Source organism: Hemicordylus capensis, chromosome 2 (genome assembly GCF_027244095.1).
Source record: "Hemicordylus capensis ecotype Gifberg chromosome 2, rHemCap1.1.pri, whole genome shotgun sequence".
NCBI lineage: Eukaryota > Metazoa > Chordata > Lepidosauria > Squamata > Cordylidae > Hemicordylus > Hemicordylus capensis.
The window spans coordinates 295,949,875-295,972,448 of record NC_069658.1 but is presented as its reverse complement, the minus strand read 5'-3'; the positions used below and the strand labels follow the sequence as shown (position 1 = coordinate 295,972,448).

Here is a 22,574-nt window from a genome sequence, read left to right as displayed (position 1 = left end):
TAATCATTATTTGCAGTAAAACTGATTGCAGTGCTTAGCTGAAGGGTGCACAACAATTTAGCAAGGCCTTTGTTCCTTTAACTGTATTAACTTAATGAGCTTTAAAGATAAACGATGCTCCATAGGCAATGAAGTAGTTTCCTTTTTCATTTTACTGATCTGAAAATTATTCAGGAGCTGGACAAATTATTTGCTCATGAATTTTGCTACTTTGTTGTTTACTGAAAGGTAGCAGTTGGGCTCAGGAGAGTCCAAGAGCAAGGAAAGCTTTTATAATAACCTGGGTGCATCTCCCCCAATGAAATTAATTGTATTATTAGACAAACTGCTTCAGCAGCTGGCAAAACAGCAGGAACACGTCGATTCTGCTTCCTTGGTTACAGGGAGTGATAGTGTACTTGACCTTCAGAGGAGCAGGGTCACAGAGAGGGCATTTTTAAACAATTCTGTCTGGTTTTGTGATTGGAATCTTTATAAATGGAGTTCGGATACAGATGTTTGAGAATAGACTGAAACTGGCTTCATTTATCTTGGATTGTTTTGGCCAAAGATCTTTGCTGAGGAAAAATGTAAATAAAGCTGAAGAAGGAGTTGACACTGTAAGTACTACAGTCTGTACAGTATCAAGCGAGGGAATCCAGGAAGCAATTGATTCAAAGGTTATTGAAGATGAGATTTTAAAAAATGCTTTCTGTGAAATATATATTCAGTTCACGTTGATTGTGGATTATTTTAACAAGACTTTATTCAGTAAATGTTTTCATTTCAATAGTTTTAACTAAGAATCAACTATTAATATTGCTACTGGTTAAATAGATTTTAAATGTCAGTATATTTTAGTTTCTCACTAAAGACTGTTTATAATTTGCAAACTGACTTCTAATTAACAGTTCTAATGATAATAATTAGCAGTGCTTGATCTTTTAAAATTTGTTTAAATCCTTCATATTTTGAACAATATCTGTTAACTGATAATTTTAGTTCACGTGTTTTGCCAGCTTCTGCAATTGCATTATAAATATTCACATTTTCTGATGTTATATCTTTTGCATAGCAAGCTTGAAGCATAATTAGAGGTTATCAGAAAAAAGCTTAAGAACAAACCTAATACCAAGCAGTCTGCTTACCTATTGCCAAATGTTGTATAGGGAAACATTTCTCTAACCTGGATAAAGATGAAATATAAAGAGAAGCCAATTGGTACTGATAATATTTGTAGGACAATATAATTGTTTTAATATTAGTATTGAATGTTTCAAATAGTGTTGCATATTTAAAATTGAGATTTATTATACGATGTAGCACCTTTTGATGTGTGTCAGAGACATCAAAATGCAAATTTAGCTTTCAAATGGAACATACTTGCATTGTGCTTCTGAACTTTCATTGTATCTGCTCTTCTGGAAAAGATCAGCATTCCACTGCAAACCTCATACTGTATATTGTATTTATTTACACAGCAGGTCTGCATCATCTAATTCAAAGTTGAACAGATAGTACAATACAGCACCAAGGACCATACTAATACTGCATTTCAAGAGCTGTGTATTCTGTTCATGCATACAAAATTAAGACATTTTGCATAAACTTTGAATATGGTGGCTGTGCCATGGTTGGTGGACCTCTTGTGCTTTTTCTCTGATGCTTCCTGTTCAGTTATAGTTGCATGGCTACAAATAATGTTTTTCAAAAGACAGACAGAGAGAGAGAGAGAGAGAGAGAGAGAGAATAATTAATGTTCTCAATTTAAAACAAAAAAATCAGTAACTATTAAACAGTGTTGTCTGTGTTGAAGTTTTATTCCTTTGAACCCTGATAGTTGCTTCTTTACCTAAGCATCTGGCCAAGCAGCCCACCTGTCTTCTGGCACTACAATATTTATTACTTGCTTAAGGGAACAATTGTGAATTAAAGGATCGATCTCTTTCTCTCTCCCACTCATACACATACACTAAGCAAGATCATTTATTTAACGACTTAAGTACATAGAAATAAGGACTGGTAGTTAGGAAAATAGGCAGCTGCCATATACCAAGTCAGACCATTGGTCCATTTAATGTCAGACCATTGGTCCATTTAAAATGGCCCTGGGCCATTTTCAGAAGGGCGGTATAGAAATGAAATCAATCAATCAATCAAATAAATAAATAAAATAAAATAAAATAAATCTAGCTCAGTATTGTCTACCCAGATTGGCAGCGGCTTCTCCAAGATTTCAGGCAGGAGTCTCTCTCAACCCTATCTTGGAGATGCCAGGGAGGGAGCTTGGGACATGCTCTTCCCAGAATAGCCCAATCCCCTAAGGGTAATTTCTTACAGTGCTCACATGTAGTCTCCCATTCATATGCAACCAGGGTTAACCCTGCTTAGCAAAAGGGACCATTCATTCTTGCTACCACCAGACCAGCTCTCCTCAGTTCCAGGGCAGAATGATGTTCCTCCATGAGATGAAAGCAAATGCCCATGCATTTATAGTACCTAAATACTAACAAAGGTACAGTAATAATACAATACGATACTCATATTGTCATATTTATATACTCATATTTGTTTAGCTTCTTCCTTGTTGATTTTTAAATCTCTATTGAAGACTTTTCTTTTTGGCCAGGCTTTTACCCTGTAGTTTACCTATTTGTTTTTGTTTCCCCCCTGTTGGTTACTTTAGTTTTATTTAGAATGTAATTTTAATGCTGTCTCATTTTGCATGTTTTTGTACACCGCCCAGAGTCTTTGGAGTGGGCGGTATATCAAATGTTTCTAATAAACAAATAAATAAATATTTGTAATGCATGGTGGGGAAGTGACTTTATTTTTGCCCCAATTTGTTCTTTTGAATAGGAAAAACAAATTTGAATTTGATAGCTTAGTGCATCCCTATCAATGCACTATCATCTTAGAGCATTGATAGCTTAGTGTATTTAGAGGCAAGATGCCTCTAAATACTAGTTGCAGGGGATCAATGGCAGGAGAGCGGGCATGCCCTCACCTCTTGTCTGTGGGCTTCTCAGAGGCATCTGGTGGCCACTGTGTGAAACAGGATGCTGGACTAGATAGGCCTTTGGCCTGATCCAGCAAGGCTGTTCTTATCTCATTATGTGACTGACCTTTGGGTTTGCACCCGCACTTATTCTCCCTGACTTTCTCTTCCATGGCAAACTACTATATAGTTTGCTGTTTCATCCAAATGAGCAAACTGTAGTTTGCCATTAAAGTTCAAGAGGGATTTGGAGCAAGCAAGGGGAGGAAGTAGTATGAAGCTTATTTATGTAACACCCAAACCATGGTTTAGCATTACATCTAAATCAGCCATTGAGGTAAGAGGAAAACCTGGGTAGAAGTAATTGTGTGAAGCAAGGTAGGAGGAAAAGCTACCCAGGTTTTCCTCCTACCTTGCTTCCACACAACTAATAATTAGGAGCATACACAGCTCCCCTACCTGGGTAGAAGATGGGTTTTTGATTGTGTGAATGACCTCATTGAGTTGAAATCTGTTTTTGTGTGCAAAGAACAAATCAATTAGCACTCATGTAGAACAGCCATTTGTGAGAACCAGCACCTCTGGGTGAGAGTACTGTCCACTTGCAACTTCTGCTTGTTTACAAGATGTATGGTAGCAGTCATAAAGGTGGATTGATCTATCATATCTTCTGCATAAGAAAGAGATGGACATGGAATGTCAATATTCAAATCATGAGTGGGGATATACAAATAAGGAAATGCTTTATTTTTATACAAGAAAGAATGCTACAATCAAGGACACGTGACAGTTCTATTATGCATTAGCAGATGCGTAGTATCTAGTTCACAAAAAGTAATTGTTCCAATCTATTCTGCACTAGTCAGATCTCATCTGGAGTATTGTGTCCAATTCTGGCCCCAGGTTTTAAGAAGAACATCCACAAAGATGGTGAGGGGACTGGGAACCAAGTCTTATAAGGAACAGGGTATGTTTAGCCTGAAGAGAATAAGGAGAGAGATATTGCTCTTCAGATATTTGTAGGACTGTTACATAGAACAAGAAGTAGACTTGTTCTTTGTTGTTCCTGACAGCAGACTAGAACTAATGGGTTGAAATTACAAGAAGGGAGTAGGGATGTGCCCGAACTGGTTCAGCACCTGCTTAGAGAAGTGCTGACCCTGCTCAGGTGCCTGCATATGAACTGGTCCGGCCATGTGCATGCAGTCTGCTGGGAGCAGTGCTGCAGCTGCGCATGGCATTGTGGAAAAGTAATGGGCCAGGGGAGGAGCAAGTAAGGACCTGCTTACCTGGTTTTTAAAAGAACTGACCCCGGCCCCGCCTGTGGCTGTCTGAGCCAGTTCAGGCACATCCCTAGAAGTGAGATTTAGGCTAGACATTAGGAAGCACTTCTCAACAGTAAGAACTGTTCAGCAGGGGAATAGTCTGCCTTTCACAGTGCTAGGCTCTCCTTCACTTGAAGTTTTCGAACAGAGGCTTGGACAGCCGGCTGATGGAGATACTGCAGAAATTCCTGGACTGAGCTGGGAGTTGGACTAGAATGCCTCCAAGGTCTCTTCTAAGTCTAAAATTGCACGTGATAACTGACTTGCCTCAGACAGCAAATGCTACATGTACAAGGGGCAGGTATGTCCAGACTAAAAAATTTCAAGTGCACCACTCTTCTTCCATATAAGTGAAGGATTGTCATTCTTTCCTGAGGGCAGAAGGAAGCAAAGCAATACATTTGACTTGGACATGATTGCAGTTGGAGCAAATTCTCATGCTGGGTAGCATGACTTCAGCTGATAGGGATCCCATCCATACACACCAAGTGTCTCTCAGATATTTGGCTCTTCTTCTTCGTGGTCTCTTTGCATCACACTTGGGTTATGCACCTGCGCAGCCAGCAGGTTCCGGAAATTTTCATAGCTTCACCCTTGAAAGCAGAAAAGGCGGGAACCACTACTCGCTCTGTAGGCTAGAACCCAGTATACCTCAGTCTTTCATCGACTGCTGCCAGAGCAGGCTCGTGAAAATCTTCTGGCTTTGCCCTTGACAATCTTACCTTTCTTTCTATTTTATTCTACCTTTCCTCACTTTCTTTACTATATAAGTTATCCACCTTTACTTTTTTGCGTGTTTATTTGCTCCCGTATTCCCCCCACCCCCCAATCTCCAAGGCGTTCCCAGCCTGCGGGGCGCATATGGCAGCTTTGGCTAAAACAACATTCATACGTTGTGAGAACTGTGCAGCTAAAATCCCTACATCGGACAGCTATGCTAGGTGCCTACCGTGCTTGGGGGAGACGCACAGAGTCGATCTCTGCGGGGTTTGTAAATCCTTCACTAAACAAGCCAGTCGGAATTGGGCGTCCCGTTTAGCAGCGCTCATGTGGGAGCGAGCCCTCCAAGCAAGCTCAACTGCAGTGATGAACCCTTCGGACGCAGAAAAAATAGGGGCTGTGGCTGAGGGAGTGGTCACTGTACAGACCCAGTCCCTGCTGTCAGATATGGAGCGGTCTATCATAGCTCTGTTAGGGGTGGTGGAGTCAGCTTCTGAGGCTCCACCTGCTCCATCGTCGGGCTCGATACTCCCCCCCAACCCCGGCGCTGCTCCAGGGCTCCCATGGTGCTCCCGCGGGCCTCCCTGTGCCATCCGCCTGCTCGGTACCAGTCTTGTTACCGAGACAGCCTGTAGAACCGACTGGAGAGAGAGGCAAAGTCCCCGCTACAGGGGTGGGACTGCGACAGTTGGAGCCAGCGCTTGAGACCAGGGCACTCAACCTGCTTCCAAAGAAAAAGAAACAGAAGCGGCCGGCTGAACCTAACAGAAGGGAAAATGAACCAGCGTATGAGCCAGGTTTGCAGAAACGTAAGAAGAAGGAGAAACATGTGCCCCAGTCTCCTACACCAAGCCCTATTTACCTGTCTCCCATTTGATCTAAGGAGAAGGGATCCTCGAGCTCAGAGCTTCCAAGCCACCGTTGCAACCAGATTCCTCTTCCAAGGACCAGGCAGACCCTTATGTGCCCAGGTCCTCAAGTGAGTCATCTGAGGACTCATCCCTGCCAGCGCCCCCTTCCCAAAAGCCGAGGAAGCCTCGCCATCGACATCCTCATTGGGATCCTGATTCCTATTATGGACCAGACAGGCGCTTACCTCGCTGGTTATATGGAGGTTACAGCGATGAGGAGGACCAGTATGTTTACCCCTCCCGCTACAGGCATTATTCAACGCCCTTTCCAAGGGATTTGGTATATTATAAGTGACGGGATGCCAGGAGGGTGCCTGGGTGGTTAAGCAACAACTACACTCTGCAAGGCACTGTGTGGATGCGGGGTCCCGCACCATGGCAGCAGCTGTATCCCTAAGACGACATGTGTGGCTGTGTGCTACATCGCTTTCGCAGGAAGCGCATACCCGCATCGAAGAATTACCCTTTGATGGGGAGGCGCTATTTGGTCAACAAACTGACGACACTTTGGAGAAAGTGCAGAAACTTCACACCACGGCAAGGTCTATGGGAATGACCTATTGTACATCTTCCTCCTCTGCCTTTCCCACTAGAGAGTGCTACTGGCTGCGTTATGGCCAAAATAAGTCTCCAGGGTATCAGTCGGGCTATCAGTCAAACGATTCCTTTCGACAGCAAGGCAGGTATCAACAGCGCAGAGGTAACACCTCCACAACCTCCAAATCAAGGTTCTCCAAGCCCAAGCCATCCTACCCCAAGAGGCAATGACTCTGCAGCCTCCCGGCTGTCCGGGCATTATGATGCGTGGGCCACCCTCACATCGGACTCTTGGGTGCTTGCTATCGTGCGGAATGGCTATCATATAGAATTTGTCTGCCTTCCGCCCGTTTCAGGCGTAAAGGTTACCAAGCCTTCCCCAGAATTGCTGAGTGAGAGACACTCCTTGTTGGAAAAAGGATATAAGGATATGTTGGAAAAAGGCTATAGAGGAGGTCTGCACCCACGTGGACATGGGTTTCTATTCGAGGTACTTTACCATCCCGAAGTGCGATGGTGGCCAAAGGCCCATCTTGGACCTGCAAGGCGTCAACTTGTTTGTTCGCTACCGGCGTTTTCGGATGGTGACGATCCCGAACATCTTACGGCTCTTATCGCGAGGTGCCTGGTTTGCGTCCATCGACCTCAGAGATGCGTATTTCCACCTGTTGATCGTGCCTCACCACTGCAAGTGCCTTCGTTTCTCGGTGGGCGGCAGGACATACCAATAAAAGGTTCTGCCGTTTGGCCTGGCATCAACACCTCGAGTTTTCACGAAGTGCATGGCAGTGGTGGCGACTCACCTCAGACTGCAGGGAGTAACCATTTTTCCGTACATCAACGATTGGTTAATGGTGGCCGCCACGCCGCACCGCCTGCTACAACACATGCATCTCACCCTCCGCCTGCTACAGGACTTGGGTCTGGAGGTAAACTTGGAGAGGTCGGCAATCGCTCCAACACAGCACATAGAGTTCCTGGGAACCATACTGGACTCTACGATAGTGAGGGCTTACTTAGCCCCTCACAGGGTGGTCAGTCTCCAAACTGCGGCACAAGCCTTTTGTCGGGAGAGAAAGCAGCAGGCATGGAACATACAAAGGCTTCTGGGGCTGATGGCCTCTACAACGGCCATACTTCTGCTCGCCCGCTTCCATATGAGGCGCCTTCTGGCTTGGTTTCTGGACAGTTTCAACCCTATGTGCCAACATCAATGCATGTACCTCTGGCCTCCCAAGGAAACTCGATCGGCAGTCTGGTGGTGGATGTGGAGGTCACATCTACAGGAAGGGATGCCCTTTCAGAGGCCTTCCCTGCAATTGTCCATAACGGCCAACATGTCCACCTCTGGCTGGGGGCCCCACTTCCAGAACCTCACAGTGGTAGGCCAGTGGTCAAACTCACTCAGACACAGACACATCAATTATCTCGAGCTCCTGGCCATCTTTCGAGCATTAAGAGCCTTCCGCCACTGGATCCAAGGATGCCCAGTCCTCATCCTGACGGACAACACTACAGCCCGCTCTTACCTGAACCGACAAGGTGGGACAGTTTCACGGAGCCTAATGCTACTGGCGTTGGAAGTGTGGTCGTGGTGCATAGCCCAGGAGATATGGCCAACGGCTGTTCATATAGAAGGGACTGCCAACTCTCTAGCAGATGCCCTCAGACGCCAGACAACCAGCTCCAACGAGTGGTCCCTGGACAAGAGGACCCTAAGAGACCTGTTCAGTGACTGGGGGACCCCTCCATAGACCTCTTCGCTATGGCCGCCAACAAGAAGTGCTCCCGCTACTGCACCCGAGCGGGAGCCGATTAACGGTCTTTAGAGGATGCCTTCCTTTGGCATTGGGGTCGAGAGTTCTTCTACGCTTTTCCGCTGTTCCCGCTGATCCCCAGGGTCCTGGAGAAGTTGAAGGAAGATGGGGCGAGGGCTATCTTGATCACTCCGTTGTGGCCAAGACAGCCCTGGTTCACCAGTCTCCTCGATCTGGCCAATCACACCTTCCGACACTTACCACTGAGACCCCGACTGTTGACGATGGACGATGGTTGGAGGTTACATCCTGATCTGGAGTTGCTACAGCTCACGGCTTGGAAGATTTAGGACTGGAACAGCTTCCAGACCAGCTCATACGAGTCCTGGAGGCTGTGAGAAAACTGTCTACATGTAAGAGTTATGTGGCTAAGTGGAAGCGTTTCTGCTCCCACGCCGTGGAGAGAAACCTCGACCCTGAGAGGGCACCGGTGCCAGTTATTCTGGACTACCTCCTGGCTTTAAGGGAGTCCGGCCAAGCTCAGTCCTCCGTGAGAGTACACCTAGCAGCTATAGCATCCTATCACGATTCCTCAGGTTTGTTCAGTAACCAGCTAGTTAAGAAGTTTTTGAAGGGCTTGTTGAAGCTTTTCCCGCCTGCCCTGCATGTGTTGCCCTTGTGGGATTTGCAGTTAGTACTTTCACAGTTAATGTTACCCCCATTTGAGCCCTTAGCCACATGTAACCTCAAGCTTCTTTAGCTAAAGACGGTGTATTTGGTCGCCATTTCTTCGGCTCGGAGAGTTAGTGAACTTCATGCCCTTCGTTATGACTCTCCATATTTGATGTTCCACAGGGACAGAGTGGTGTTGCGCCCTGACTTAATGATAAGGGAGTGGGCTTATCATTCCCTTGATATCCGGCGGGCATTAGCCTTCTATGTTGACAAAACAAAAGCCTTTAGAAAATCTCACAGCCTCTTTGTCAGCTATGCTGGCCCGACCACAGGCATGCCTATTTCCACACAGAGACTTTCCTCCTGGGTTTCCGAGGCTATTAGTTTGGCCTGTCAGGTCACAAGGAAGCCACTGCTGGTCCCAGTCCGGGCTCATTCGACATGGGCAGTGGCAGCTTCTGAGGCATTTTGGCGTGGGATCCCCATCGAAGCGATCTGCCGGGCGGCGATGTGGGCGAGCCCCTCCAGCTTCGTCTGCCACTACGCCCTGGATGTCAGGTCCCGATCTCAGGCTGCATTTGGTGTTTCAGTGCTACAGTCAGTCTGTCAATAGGCTGCTCCCTCTGACCAGGTAAGTGCAGCTTGCTATGATCCCAAGTGTGATGTACAGAGACCACGAAGAAGAAGGGCACGTTTCCTGCGTGTAACTGTAGTTCTTCGAGTGGTCTTCTGTGCATTCACACACCCACCCAGCCTCCCCGCTGCAGCCTCTCTCGGGACTCCTGTTTTGGTACCGGTTTAACTGTGGCGGTCTCCGAGACTGAGGTATACGGGGTTCTAGCCTACAGAGGGGGTAGTGGTTCCCGCCTTTTCTGCTTTCAAAGGTGAAGCTACGGATGTTTCCGGAACCTGCTGGCTGCGCAGGCGCATAACCCAAGTGTGAATGCACAGAAGACCACTTGAAGAACTACAGTTACAGGTAGGAAACCTGTCCTTCTGATACCCTCATCATTTATATCTCGTATCTAAAATGGGACAAAATTGCAAATCATCAACTTTTCAGGGCAAAACCTGAATTCAGGATAATCCAGGGAGTACACATTTTCTAAGAGCTGCTGAAATATTTGTTCAGTTTTTCATTGTTCATAAATAATTCCAAATATGCCATGAGTGTTGCTTGCCTCAGTGTGTAAAGCTCATTAATTATGAGAAAGCTTTTGATTTGGTAAATATATTGTTTAACAAGCAAGCTCTGAGGCACTGGCAAGTGCATCAGAATACAAATACATCATTAATTAGCTTATTCAGGGATACAATTAATATGTTTAGAGGGAACTTATGAGAAAACTAAAGTTCAAAGAGGATCACACTAGATCAGTATAGCAGCCACAAAGCATGTAACCACTGATTTTTTTGACATTTATATCCCACCTACCACTGTTGCCGCTTTCAGAGTAACTTACAGAAATATAAAACAGCAATAGAAGTTCAAAGAGCAGTTCAATTAAAACAAGTTCAAGCAATATTTAAAAGGGCTAGGTCCCTGTTCTTCATTGGCAGCCCCTGACTGGCTTCTGACAGAGCACACACCCTCCCCCATGCCTTCTGCTGCATCTTCTGAATGGTGGCAGCCTGCAGGCGTAGCCAGCATAGCATAGTGGTTAGAGTGTTGGACTAGGACCAGGAAGACCTGAGTTAGAATCCCTATTCAACCATGTAACTCACTGGGTGACTCTGGGCCAGTCATATATCTCTCAGCCTAACCTACCTCACAGGGGTTTTGTGAGGATAAAAACAACCATGTACACTGCTCTGAGCTCCTTGGAGGAAGGGCCACATATATGTGCCTGGCAAGCACCTTCAGTGCACTCTCCCCCCCCCCCCGCTTGCCACTAGGGGGCTGCTGGGCCAAGTACAGGTCTGCAGCAGAATGGGGGGTGTGTGTGTGTGTGTGTGTGTGTGTGTGTGTGTGTGTGTGTGTGTGCTTATGCCAGTAGGGATGTGCATGAGCCATTTCGGTGCAGTCTCTGGGAAGCATCAAAGCAGATCAGGCACCTACAGCCGAATTGGTTCAGGAGGGCCAGGAGCAGTTCCCTTAAGGAGCAGGTAAGCAGATCCTTACCTGTTCCGCTGCCTCCCCACCGCTTTTCTGGGTGTGGTGCTCGTTCGAGCAGAGGCCACACACAGCTGTGGTGCTGTTCCCTGCAGGCTGTGTGTGGTGTCATCATGCACATGGCCAGCATGCAGCAAAGCAGGTAAGGACCTGCTTACCTACTTCTTAAGGAAACCACTACCTGCACCTGCACAAATGGGTTGAGCACATACCTATGAGCCAGTGGCCCCCGCCACATAGTGAAAATCACTGACCTAGGTGAATAAAAAGGTCTTAGTCTGGCACCAAAATGACATCAGACATAATGACACCATAAATGGAGTGAGATAACTGAAAAGGCCCTTTCTCCAGCCACCTAAACTCCCAAAGGCAAGGGGCATCCAGAGAAAGGCCTTGATCTTGGATGAACATCCATATATATTCACTCTAACTTAAAGATATATTCCCTCTATATTCTAACTTAAAGTTATATTCACTCTATGTGAATATATATATATTCACATATATATTCACTCTAACTTAAGTTAGAGTGAACTTAAACCATAAGTTCACTCTAAATGTAAATACCAGCTTCCTTTTTTCAGAAACAGACTGGCAGCCAGTGAGCCATTTAAGAACTCACAAAGTGTGTTCTTTTCACCTGGTCCCAGTCTGCTAGAGTACTTGGGGTGGGGGTGGGGGTTTCTGATTATTTCATTGGACTGTGTAGTCTGAGCATCCAGTGACATCTACTGAAGTTCTTCTGATTTACCAGTATCTCTTAGATATTTTATGATTCTAAAAAGTTATGTCATCTTTATGTATATAACCCTAAAGCCCATGGAGTGCTTAATGAAGCTAGCAGCCTTTTTGGATTAAAAATGACCTTGCCAAAATATGTAGGAATATTAAACAAGTATGTCATTCCCTTACATAGATGGAAGAAGGTCAGCCATGTAAAATTAAAAGTGTAGAGCATCTTGAGAGTGCTCCTGGGTGCCCAGGTGTCTGCCATGGGCCAGGAGACCTTTGCCCAGCTTTGGCTGGTATGTCAGCAGCATCTATTTCTGTCTCTACTGTACCTGGCCAGATATTCCCTCATTACATCTAGATTAGATAATTGTAATGTGTTTTATGTGGAGCTGCCCTTGAAGATAGGGCAGCCCTGTAAAAACCTCAACTGGTCCAAAACACTGCTGCAATGGTCTTGGCTAGATTAGGAATCTTTGACTATATAACACAGGTCCTTCATCAACTACAACTAGCAGTTGGTTTCTCAAGGTTCTGGAGATGACCGTTAAAGCCCTAAATCACTGGAGGGGGGAGCAAAGGAGAGATAACATGTGAGGTGGCGTCAGTACCAGCGATGGGGTAAAGAGTAAGAAAAAGTGCACTGGGGCAGCAGGAGGAGAAAGGGAGCGAGAGAGAGTGTGGTCCACTGTGGTGGCCACAGGGGTAGCAATTGCAGCAGGGCAATGGTGGCAGAGAGAGAGGCAGGAGGAGGGGAGCAAGAGAGAGTGAGACAGCTCATATGATGGCAGAGGGGCAAGAGGTGTTGGGGAGAGAAGGCAAGCCAGGGGCCACCAATGGGGTCTGTGCAGGCCGCCTGTGGCCTGCATCCCGCACAATGAAGAACATTGCTCTAAATTGTTTGAGGCCAAGATAGAAGTAACTGTCTTCCATATAAATCTGCCCACCCTGTAAGAAGTTGTAAAGAAAGTCTGCTGAATGTGCTGCCACTGCCAGAGATACATCTGGCATCAGCGCAGGAAAGAACCTGCTCAGTGGTTGCTCCCTTTGTCTGGAGCTCCCTCCCATGAGAGATTGACTGTACCCCTCCTTGTTGACATTTTGGTGTCTCTTGAAATCTTCCTAGTTCCAATAAGTTTCCTTCAATACTTTTAGTCTGAGGGGTCTTTTAGGGTATGTTAATCACCTTCCATGCCTTCAAGGGAACAATACACCTTTGTTAAAAACAAACACCATTATAGCTCATCAGAAATTATCTATAGAATTGACAGAATGAAAAGTGACATAATTCTAATCAGTTCCAAGTATGATATGATATATATCATTTAATGTGAATAGGGGAATAAATGGAATGAATCCCAAGCCAAAGAATGCGAGAAATACATTTTATATTTGACCAAACAATATAGCAAGATGAATCAACAATAAGCTAAATAAATACCAAGAGCAGGAAGAAGTTCTAATGAAACTGGTCTGCATGAAACAGACCAGTGTATAAATGAATGCTCAGCATAGTAACTTTGAAAGCATGGGAGAAATCTTCACACAGATACCAGCTTGAATAAATATATTTGTTGTAAAATATTTGTAACTTGCCTTTCCACCATCTAGACTTCAGGGCAGCTCACAATACTAAGCAGTAACATATAATTAAATTCTTGCTGTATAACAATAAATATACTCAGAATGAAATAGAAATATAATAGCAGTTGAGGAAATAGCGGAAAGCGGGAAATAGAAGAACAATTCTATTGCTAAAGGCCTGGGTGAATAAAACAGTTTTAACTTATCATGTGAAAGATAGTTTTGCTGCCATAGAAATATGTCTAGGGCGGGTATGCCATAAATAGGCACACCATATAGAAAGCCCTCCAGCGGGGCAGTCCAGAGGAGGGCATGTGAAATGGATCTTAAAGGTCACTCTCTCACAACAGTTTCCATGAATGTCTTTTTAAATATACCTACGCAATCAATATTACACCATAATTATCTTTGCCTATAGGAGGTTCTTTGACTAGTGCCACATGCACACTCCCTAACAGTTGGTTGCATCCTAACTTCATCTTTAAAGCCCTAAGTAAGGACATGCAGTTTCATGGCTGACGACCCTATTAATGGGCATGGAGAGTATTAGTGAATGGTTTCAGAAAGACTTATTCTTTTTTGGTGGATGTTCGCCATGCATGTAGTCACACTTTTACATGATTCAATAAAGGTGCAGACTGTACAGACAACATTATCTGAATCTCCAGTGATGACCAGCCCCTCCCAACGCATCCAGATCATCTCCACAGACTCCTCTGTAGCTTCACCACAGCGAATTCAGGTATACTATCCCCCCCCCCAAATAGTGGTTAATTCTGTGTTTTCTCTGTTCGAGCAATATTCTGAAATTGCTCTATACTATACTCATAAACAAATTTAGTTTGATAAGATTGAACTAAACATATGAAAGAAAATTGGATGTATTAAACAGTTATTGGGAGCTATTACCTAATTATTCAGTTCTCTCAAATTACTGGAATTATATTCTGTGTTTGCACCTTGTCACAAAGATCTTCTATGCTAGTGTATTTACGGAACAAGTGGTGTACATATTGAGAAGATTTCCTGTTCCAAGTAGTAACATACATATTCAAAGCACATACAAACAAAAGCTTTTCACTTGTATTAAAGTTAAAAGATAAAGTTGTGCCGTCAAGTCAGTGTCGACTCCTGGCGACCACTGAGCCATGTGGTTTTCTTTGGTAGAAACAGGAGGGGTTTACCATTGCCATCTCCGGCGCAGTATGAGACGATGCTTTTCAGCATCTTTCTATATTGCTGCTGCCTAATATAAGTGTTCCCCATAGTCTGGAAATTGTTGCCAGTTGTGCAGAGGAAGTTCTGTGCTAATTCTCCAAGGACCTGGTTACCTCAGCGAGCTGAAAGCAATTGCATTCAACTTGGTTGGTGGTAAGCACAATAAAGTTAAGTTCATGTGTCATTAATAATTGTGTCTGGTCATTTTTCTGTAGGTTAATAAGACAAGTATTTCTGAAGGGCCTAGCTATAAGTTCATTATGCTTCTGCTAAGGATACTGGCCATATCCCAGTAGATGAAAGTGGCTGCCCCATGTTAATAATAATTTTATACATTGGCTTGCAGCATTGAAAAAACAGTAACAATCTCATGTTATGTATCCAAGTAAGGCATAAAAGGCTATCACTAGTACAAGTGGAGCAACCTAATGGCACAGTGGGGAAGTAACTAGGGAGCAAGAGCTTGCTGGTTTGAATCCCTGCTGGTATGTTTCCTAGGCAAAATAAAGTGCCCTACCATGCTCTATGGGCTTTCAGTGATCCAGCAATGCCCCCCCCCAGTTTGAAATAATCCTTTGGGGGGCATTTTCCCATGATTTTTTGCAGGTGTTTTCAAGTAAATGAGCCACAAAATGGCTCTGTTTCACATAATGGCAGCCAGAAATGACCTCCATGGTAATCTCCAGTTGCCTCTTACCTGCAGATATGCAGAATGAACCCCTATGGGATGGTTTTTTAATGCGTATGCCAAAGCTGGATGTCAGTCGCTCGACTGCAGATATGCAAAACTGTGGATGGTGAATCTGTGTATAGTGAGGTCCACCTGTTCCCATTTCCCCATAGCAATATCCTTTGAACATGTTCACCCTTGACCTTTACTTGTTTATCGAAATATTGATTGGCTTAGAACCTTTATTCCTTAACCTTTCATACTACCTCAGTTTTTGCCAGGTTAGTGCATCAGTTGTGGGTTTTCATTTTTCCGTACCCGTGAAAAGAATTTCTTTTGATTTAGTTGAGCATAGCTTTTGTGGTAAGCTTAATATATCCTGAGCACACCTCTTTAGTTTTCACTGATGGGCCAATTTTAACTGAAAGTTGACTGATCTTTTACTAAGGGTTCAACTTAAGTAGAACTCATGAACTTGGCATTATGCAGATAATAGGACTCACTGACCTTTTACAGAAAGCTAAAATCATAGGTTATACTGCCCTTCTTATAGCCTAATGCCTTACATATATTCTATGCATACCTATCTAAATCCCCTCCCCCTGCCACTAACAAGCTGTATATCTTCCCCACTTGATGCTTGGAAGGGTGGCCCTTACCATTCCAAATGTATCGCAACTAAATAATATTATGTGCATTTATTTATTTATGTATTTATTTGTTATTGTTGTGTGTGTTGTGCTTTTAAGCCTCGCCTACTCCTTATACTGAGTATATGGTAGAGGAGACTTATAAGTTACATCTATATAAAATTCCTTTTTTCCTGCTGGATTTTAGCAATATACACAACTCCCCCACCACCACCCCGACAAAACAAAACAAACTTCTAGCACCTTGAATATATTTCATATCTAATTTATCTATCTATCTACCCTCCCCGCTCCACACACACCACCTTGAATATATTTTAATGTACAAAAGCAGAATATAAATTATTTGCATAAATAAACTGGCAATAGAGGGAACAATTGTTGACATCCATACTAACCCTGCACCAACAAACCCAGGAATTTCTGTCATGTAAGGGGGTTATTTTTGACAAAAAACAAAAACCAACCACCAAACAAACAAACCCTGCTGCCTGTGCCTTCCAGAACTATGTCCCTGAGGTACTATCAGGGACATTGTTTGAGGAGGTACAGCTGGCTGCAGAGTGGAGATCGCTGAAAATTATCTCTCCCTCTGTGTGATGGAAAACCTTGGCATTTCAGTGTAGGCCTGTTCTGGATGTCAGCCAGTGTCTTTTTTAGTGAGAGAATTAATAGTTCTTGGGCAGAAATGAATTTGAAAGCTTGTATAATAAAATGCTTCAATTTGTTGCAGATTGTTACAGATCAGCAGACAGGACAGAAAATCCAAATAGTGACAGCAGTGGACTCTTCAGTATCCCCAAAGCAACAATTTATATTGGCTAGTCCAGATGGAGCAGGGACAGGGAAAGTGATATTGGCAGCACCTGAGTCTTCTAATACTAAGCAACTTATCTTTACCACCACAGATAACATTGTACCAGGCAGAATACAGGTAAGATAGCCATTAAAGAAGCATGTAAATTGATATTCACTATTTTAGGAAGGATTACATATTGGCAATTAAGTCGAAGAAATATTGCATAGCTCTGTTGAAACAAGCCTGGATAGGGCTTCTCATGTAGAGTGCTGGGATCAAATCCGATCTCAGTGCTCCTCTGCTAGGTAGCCCTAGGTATTTTTTATCAGGGCTATTACTGAGGTAGACAGTTGTGAGTATGCCCCAGTTGTGTGCACGTTCAGGCTGCCTGCGGCCTGAACATCCACAAAGCCGAGTGGCAAGCGTGCCCAGCAGTCGGGGAATCCTCCAGAGCACTGCACTCCTGCTTTCTTGGAGTCTTCTAAGAAACTTTGATCGTGGGCTGGGAGGAGCCTCCCCACACTCATCATTTGTCTTGTGAACAACCTTGTTTTCTCCTGTGTAGGAGATCCTCAGGTCGGGTAGTCAACTGAGCATGCCCGAGACAGAACTGATAATATGATTTGTTTGTAGGCGTAGCTGCCTCTCAGACCCAGTTCCAGTTTCAGTTCTGTCTCGCTCAGGATAGGACGTCTAGGAGAGAGCGCGGCAAGTTAAGCGTGTCTTTTCTGCTTCTTTGCTTATTGGGGCTAAGTTTGTTCTGGGGGCCATTGCCTATTTCAACTCCTTGCTAATTCCAGTGGCATTCTAGCCTTTTCCCCCTCCCCTCTTCTAGCATGTGCAAGGGTGGGAGGAGAGCTGCGCTCTGTTTGAAGCTCAAATTGCTGTGTTCCAAATTTACTCTTTTTCAGTTGCAATTTGATTCAGTTGGTACCTATCTAAATTGTTTGTTTTATTTTTCTGCTTTTTCTGAAGTGAAAGTAATACTAAGCCATTGCCTCGATGGAACTAGCTTATTCAGAGGAGCTCTTGCAGGGCTCCCTGTTGGAAGCTTCGCAGCTACCGCAGCACCTGGGTAGCGAGCGGGCAGCCCACAGTGTTTCTGCTGTTCAGCCTGACATTGCTGTTTCGGCTCTCCCCTCGACCACAGCTGCGGACGCGGCGCAGGCAATGGGGAAAGGAACTTCTGGGCACCAGCAAGCTAAAGCCAATAAAAAGTCCAAGCATGGGGGTAGTGGTGTGCCCGAACCGGTCCGGTGGCCATTCCAAAGAATGGCCGAACTGCTGGACCGGTCCGGCCCTGCCTGGTCCGGGTCCGGGTGGGGGGTATGCCTTTAAGGGCGGGAGGGCTTGCTTAGCCCTCCCGCCTCCTTGCCCCCGCCAGCGCCCGTATTTTCTAGTATAGGGGCGCTGGAAACCAGCCGCCCCGCGGCGGCGGCGAAAGAACTCCCCATGCCAGCCCTCCCTCCCTCCCAGCTAGCTGCCCGCCCGCCCTCCCGCCCGCTGCTCACCCGCTCACCGGATAGTAAACGAGAGGAGCTCCGGCACAGAGCTCCTCTCATTTGGAAGGCCTCCGGCAGAATGGTGTTTTGCGCGCGCGCGCATGCGCGCACCGCAAAGCACGCCGTTCGCCGGAGGCCCGGTCTACCCGCCGGGAAAGGGCCGGGTAGACCGGGCCTCTGATCGCTGGGTAGACCAGGCCTCAGAAACAAAAGTACTGGAAAATGGTGCCAAACAGAAGAACGGCTCCACTAAGCGCAAGCGCCTTGAGGATGGTAACTGGAGCCCGGTGGGCGATACCCCGGCACCTAATCCTCTGCCCGCAGAGGGCTCAGCGGTTGAAGGAGAACTGGCTGGTCCGTGCCTTCCCCCCGCGCTGCCGGCTGGCTCACAGTATGCTCCCACGCAGCCTCATCACTCTCCAGCCGTGAGTAATGACTCTTTTTCACCCAGGGCTACACGGTGGCTGAGGGACTTTTTCAGAAGGGAATTTGTTGTTCAGTCAGCTGTGGCTCCGATATTAGCACCCCTGGCGCAGCCCATTCAAGCTGCTCCCAACCCTCCCCCTCCTATACTTCAGCAGGAATCCAGACCCAGGAGGGCACTCAATCGGCTAGCCAATGACTGTTTTTCGTCATCCTCGCCCGATTCCAGCCCGTGTTGCAGAGCCATCTCTGTTTCAGAACATGGCCTATTTCTGCCCAGGCTCTTGCCCCACAGAACCAAATGGAAGTGCAGAGTCTCCTCCTCCTCCTCCTCCTCCCATTCTTCCAAGAGGGACAGGAGGCCTAAACGCCCTAAGTGATCAGCTTTGCCTGCTCCCGGTCATCCCCCCCACACCTCCCCAACCTCTACCACAACTACCAGGTAGACCCATCCCTCTGCTAGCTCCTGACCCTTCATCAGAGGGGGATTCCTCCCATTCTCTGCCAGGGGACCCTACTGGCCCCATAGATTCCGATAAAGAGGAAGGAGAACTTTCTGATGAAGAGGTGGTGCCACCCATTGCTAACACTGCCAGGCTTTTCTCCTCAGCAGACTTTGAAGTACTACTATCCAAGGCAAAATGCACGATCAATGATGTGGTGCCAACAGAATCCGTGGAACCTTCATCTACTCTTGACCAACAGGTTTTTCCCGCCTCAGAACCAGTTACTCCCACCGTTCCTTTCCCCCCTCTATTCTGCAGGGTGATGTGCGTGGAATGGTAAGAAACATTTGTTACCCACAGAAGTGTCTAAACTCCTGGCCACACCTAAGGTTGACCCTCCCATGGCCCAACTAGTCTCTGGGGCCATTCTGCAGTCAGAAGGGTAAGAACAACTTAAGTCCAAAGAGGACAGGTGTTCTGACTCGCTACTCAAAAAGGTTCACGACGCTTTAGCCACAACCATTAAAATTTCCACAACCAATTCTATCTTCGCCAGAGCATCCTTGTTGTGGGCCAAGGAGCTAGTCAAAATGCTCCCACCTGAGCTGCCAAGTTGTGCCAGGGCATCAACAAGATGGCCAAGGCCACAGCTCTAATGGCGGACTCGAGTTTGGACGCTATCCAACACTCCTCCCGGGCCATGGTGGCAGGCATGGCTGTACGCAGGTCGCTCTGGCTTAAATCCTGGAACGTGGGTCATAGATCTAAGCTTAACTTCTGCCCCGTTTGCAGGTACTGACCTTTTTGGGCCGGCCCTGGACCCCGTTCTGGTCGAGATGCAGGATAAAAATAAGGCCATGCCATCCTCGCGTAAGGAAACCCGTGGATATTTTCACGGCTCATCCCGCTCCTTTCGCCCTTACAGGCAAAACTTCTACCAGAACTATTCATCCAGGGACTCCCGAACTGCGCCCTTCAGGGGGTCATGCAGGCAACATTGGTGACAATGATTCCAGGGCAACACTCGAGGCACATCTTGCAGACACTTCTATCCCTCCAACCCACAGAAGAAACAATGATGGCACACCAGTGGGCCGCAAGCTGGCAGACTTCTGCATGACTTGGATGTCCACAGCTTCTGACGCCTGGGTCATAGACACGTTGTCAAATGGCTACCACATAGACCTTACATCTATTCCCTCACACCATCCCCACACCAAGGTCTTCCAACCCTGTCAAACATCTACAGATGCTTCAGGCAGTGCATCACGTACTTCAGATGCGGACGATTGAACCTGCCCCCTCGGACCAGAGGTTCCGGGGTACATATTCCATTCTTTTTCTCGTCCCAAAAAAGGATGGTTCCTGGAGGGCCACTCTCGACCTGAAAGCCTTCAATCGCTTCGTCTGAAAGAGGAAGTTCCGTAAGGAGTCTCTCCATACTATAAAGGAGACAATTCGACCAGGGGATCTTCTGGCCTCAATAGATCTATCAGAAGCCTACCTACAGGTCCCCATCAGGACCGACTCCCGCAGGTTTCTACGCTTCGCCTACGACGGAAGCCATTTTCAATATCATGCCCTCCCATTCGGCTTGTCCTGTGTCTCCAAGCAGGTACATATCCACCTCTCTCTCGACGATTTGCTCATAAGAGCGCATTCAAAGGAACAGGCCATCAGGGATGTCAACACATTGCTGACGGCTCTGAGAGACCACGGGTTCATTGTGAATCAGGAAAAAAGTCACCTCACACCATCACAACAATTGGTACATCTGGGGGCGCTGTTCGACACGGCCAGGGGCTTGATAAGGCTGCCACAGGAACGTCGGGATAAGATCACGAAACAACTGTTTCCGCTTCTCCACAAAACCACGGAGGATGGCATGACCCTTGCTCACGCCCTAGGTTCAATGATAGCCTGCATAGAGTGCACTCCCTGGGCCAGGTGGCACTCTCGCCCCCTTCAGTGGCTGCTCCTTCCTTGACAAGACGACATCATGGCAGTCAACAAGACACCCATCCAGATATCACGGGAAGTACAACAGGTGCTCCATTGGTGGCTGTCCTCCTCCACCACTTGGCCGAACCACAACGTACAGTGGTAACGACAGATGCCAGCCTCTCCAGCTGGGGAGCCCATTGCCGGGACCAAGTGGCACAAGGATCTTGGTCGACAGAGGAATCCAAACGCCCGATAAACTGGTTGGAACTCAGGGCTGCTCATAGGAACATAGGAAACTGCCATATACTGAGTCAGACCATTGGTCTATCTAGCTCAGTATTGTCTTCACAGACTGGCAGCGGCTTCTCCAAAGTTGCAGGCCAGAATCTCTCTCAGCCCTATCTTGGAGAAGTCAGGGGGGGGACTTTGAACCTTCTGCTCTTCCCAGAGCGGCTTCATCCCCTGAGGGGAATATCTTGCAGTGCTCACACATCAAGTCTCCCATTCATATGCAACCAGGGCAGGCCCTGCTTAGCTAAGGGGACAAGTCATGCTTGCTACCACAAGATCAGCTCTCCTCTCCTCTCATCTGGCACTCCTCCATTTCCAGGATCTACTTTGGAGTCATCACATCCTCCTCAGAACAGACAATGTGACAGTGAAAGCCCACGTCAGTCGGCAGGGCGGCACAAAGTCCAGTCTTCTGATTCAAGAATCCAATCTACTGTTCCACTGGGCGGAGCACAATGCACTATCCATCATTGCCGAACCCCTTAAAAGGAGAGGAAAACGAGCTGGCAGACTGGCTAAGTCGAAGATCTCTCGATCCAGGAGAATGGGCTCTTCATCCAGAGGTGTTCACACAGATCACAAGAACCTGGGGTGTCCCCAGGTGTCCCTGTTCGCATCACCACACAACCACCTACTGCCCCGCTTCTTCTGCAGATACCACTCTCCACTGGCGGAAGCGACAAACTCTCTACACACTCCATGGCCGGATGTTCTACTGTATGCCTTCCCTCCCACCCCAATCATCATGAAGGTCATCAGGAAGGCGATACTGGAAAAGGCGGAGCTAATCCTGATAGTGCCACATTGGCCCTGCCAGCCGTGGTTTCTTGATCTCCTCGATCTAGCAGTCGGGCCTCCGTGGCTCCTTGCAGCGCCTCGGGACCTCCTTGACCAGGGCCCGATTCTCCATCCCGATCCTCAGTGGCTACAGCTATCTGCCTGGAGGTTGAGTGCGCGAAGCTGGCGTCCAGAGGATACTCTCCACAAGTCCTGAACACCATCCTGGCATCGAGGCGTCAGTCAACACATCGCATTTACCAGACCATGTGGTCTGCTTTCTTGCGATGGGCTCTCTCTCACAAGAAAGATCCCCTGACCGCTGGAGTACCGGAGGTCCTTGCCTTCTTACAGGCTGGTCTCAACCTCAACCTTCATCCCAGTACTCTAAGACGCCAGGCCTCCACTCTGGCATTCGTCCTACAAATATCTTCCTCTGCCTCGGGCCAGCAGGCTCTCCATCTGCACATCTCCAGATTTCTATGTGGAGCAGCTAACCTAGCCCCTCTTCCCATTAAAGTATTCC

The 22,574-nt window shown here is 46.7% G+C and overlaps 1 protein-coding gene across 8 annotated transcripts in view; it reads left to right on the top strand.

The window, feature by feature from the left end:
- Positions 1 to 22,574, top strand: part of NR2C2 (nuclear receptor subfamily 2 group C member 2) — a 135,023-nt gene that overhangs the window by 16,017 nt on the left and 96,432 nt on the right. For 7 of the 8 annotated variants that reach the window (XM_053293755.1, XM_053293756.1, XM_053293757.1 and 4 more), the window contains exons 3-4: positions 13,960 to 14,070; positions 16,600 to 16,800. In XM_053293755.1, the coding sequence (XP_053149730.1) occupies positions 13,960 to 14,070; positions 16,600 to 16,800 (312 nt within the window). The remainder of the gene's footprint in view (positions 1 to 13,959; positions 14,071 to 16,599; positions 16,801 to 22,574) is intronic. The other variant, XM_053293761.1, reaches the window with a different exon arrangement.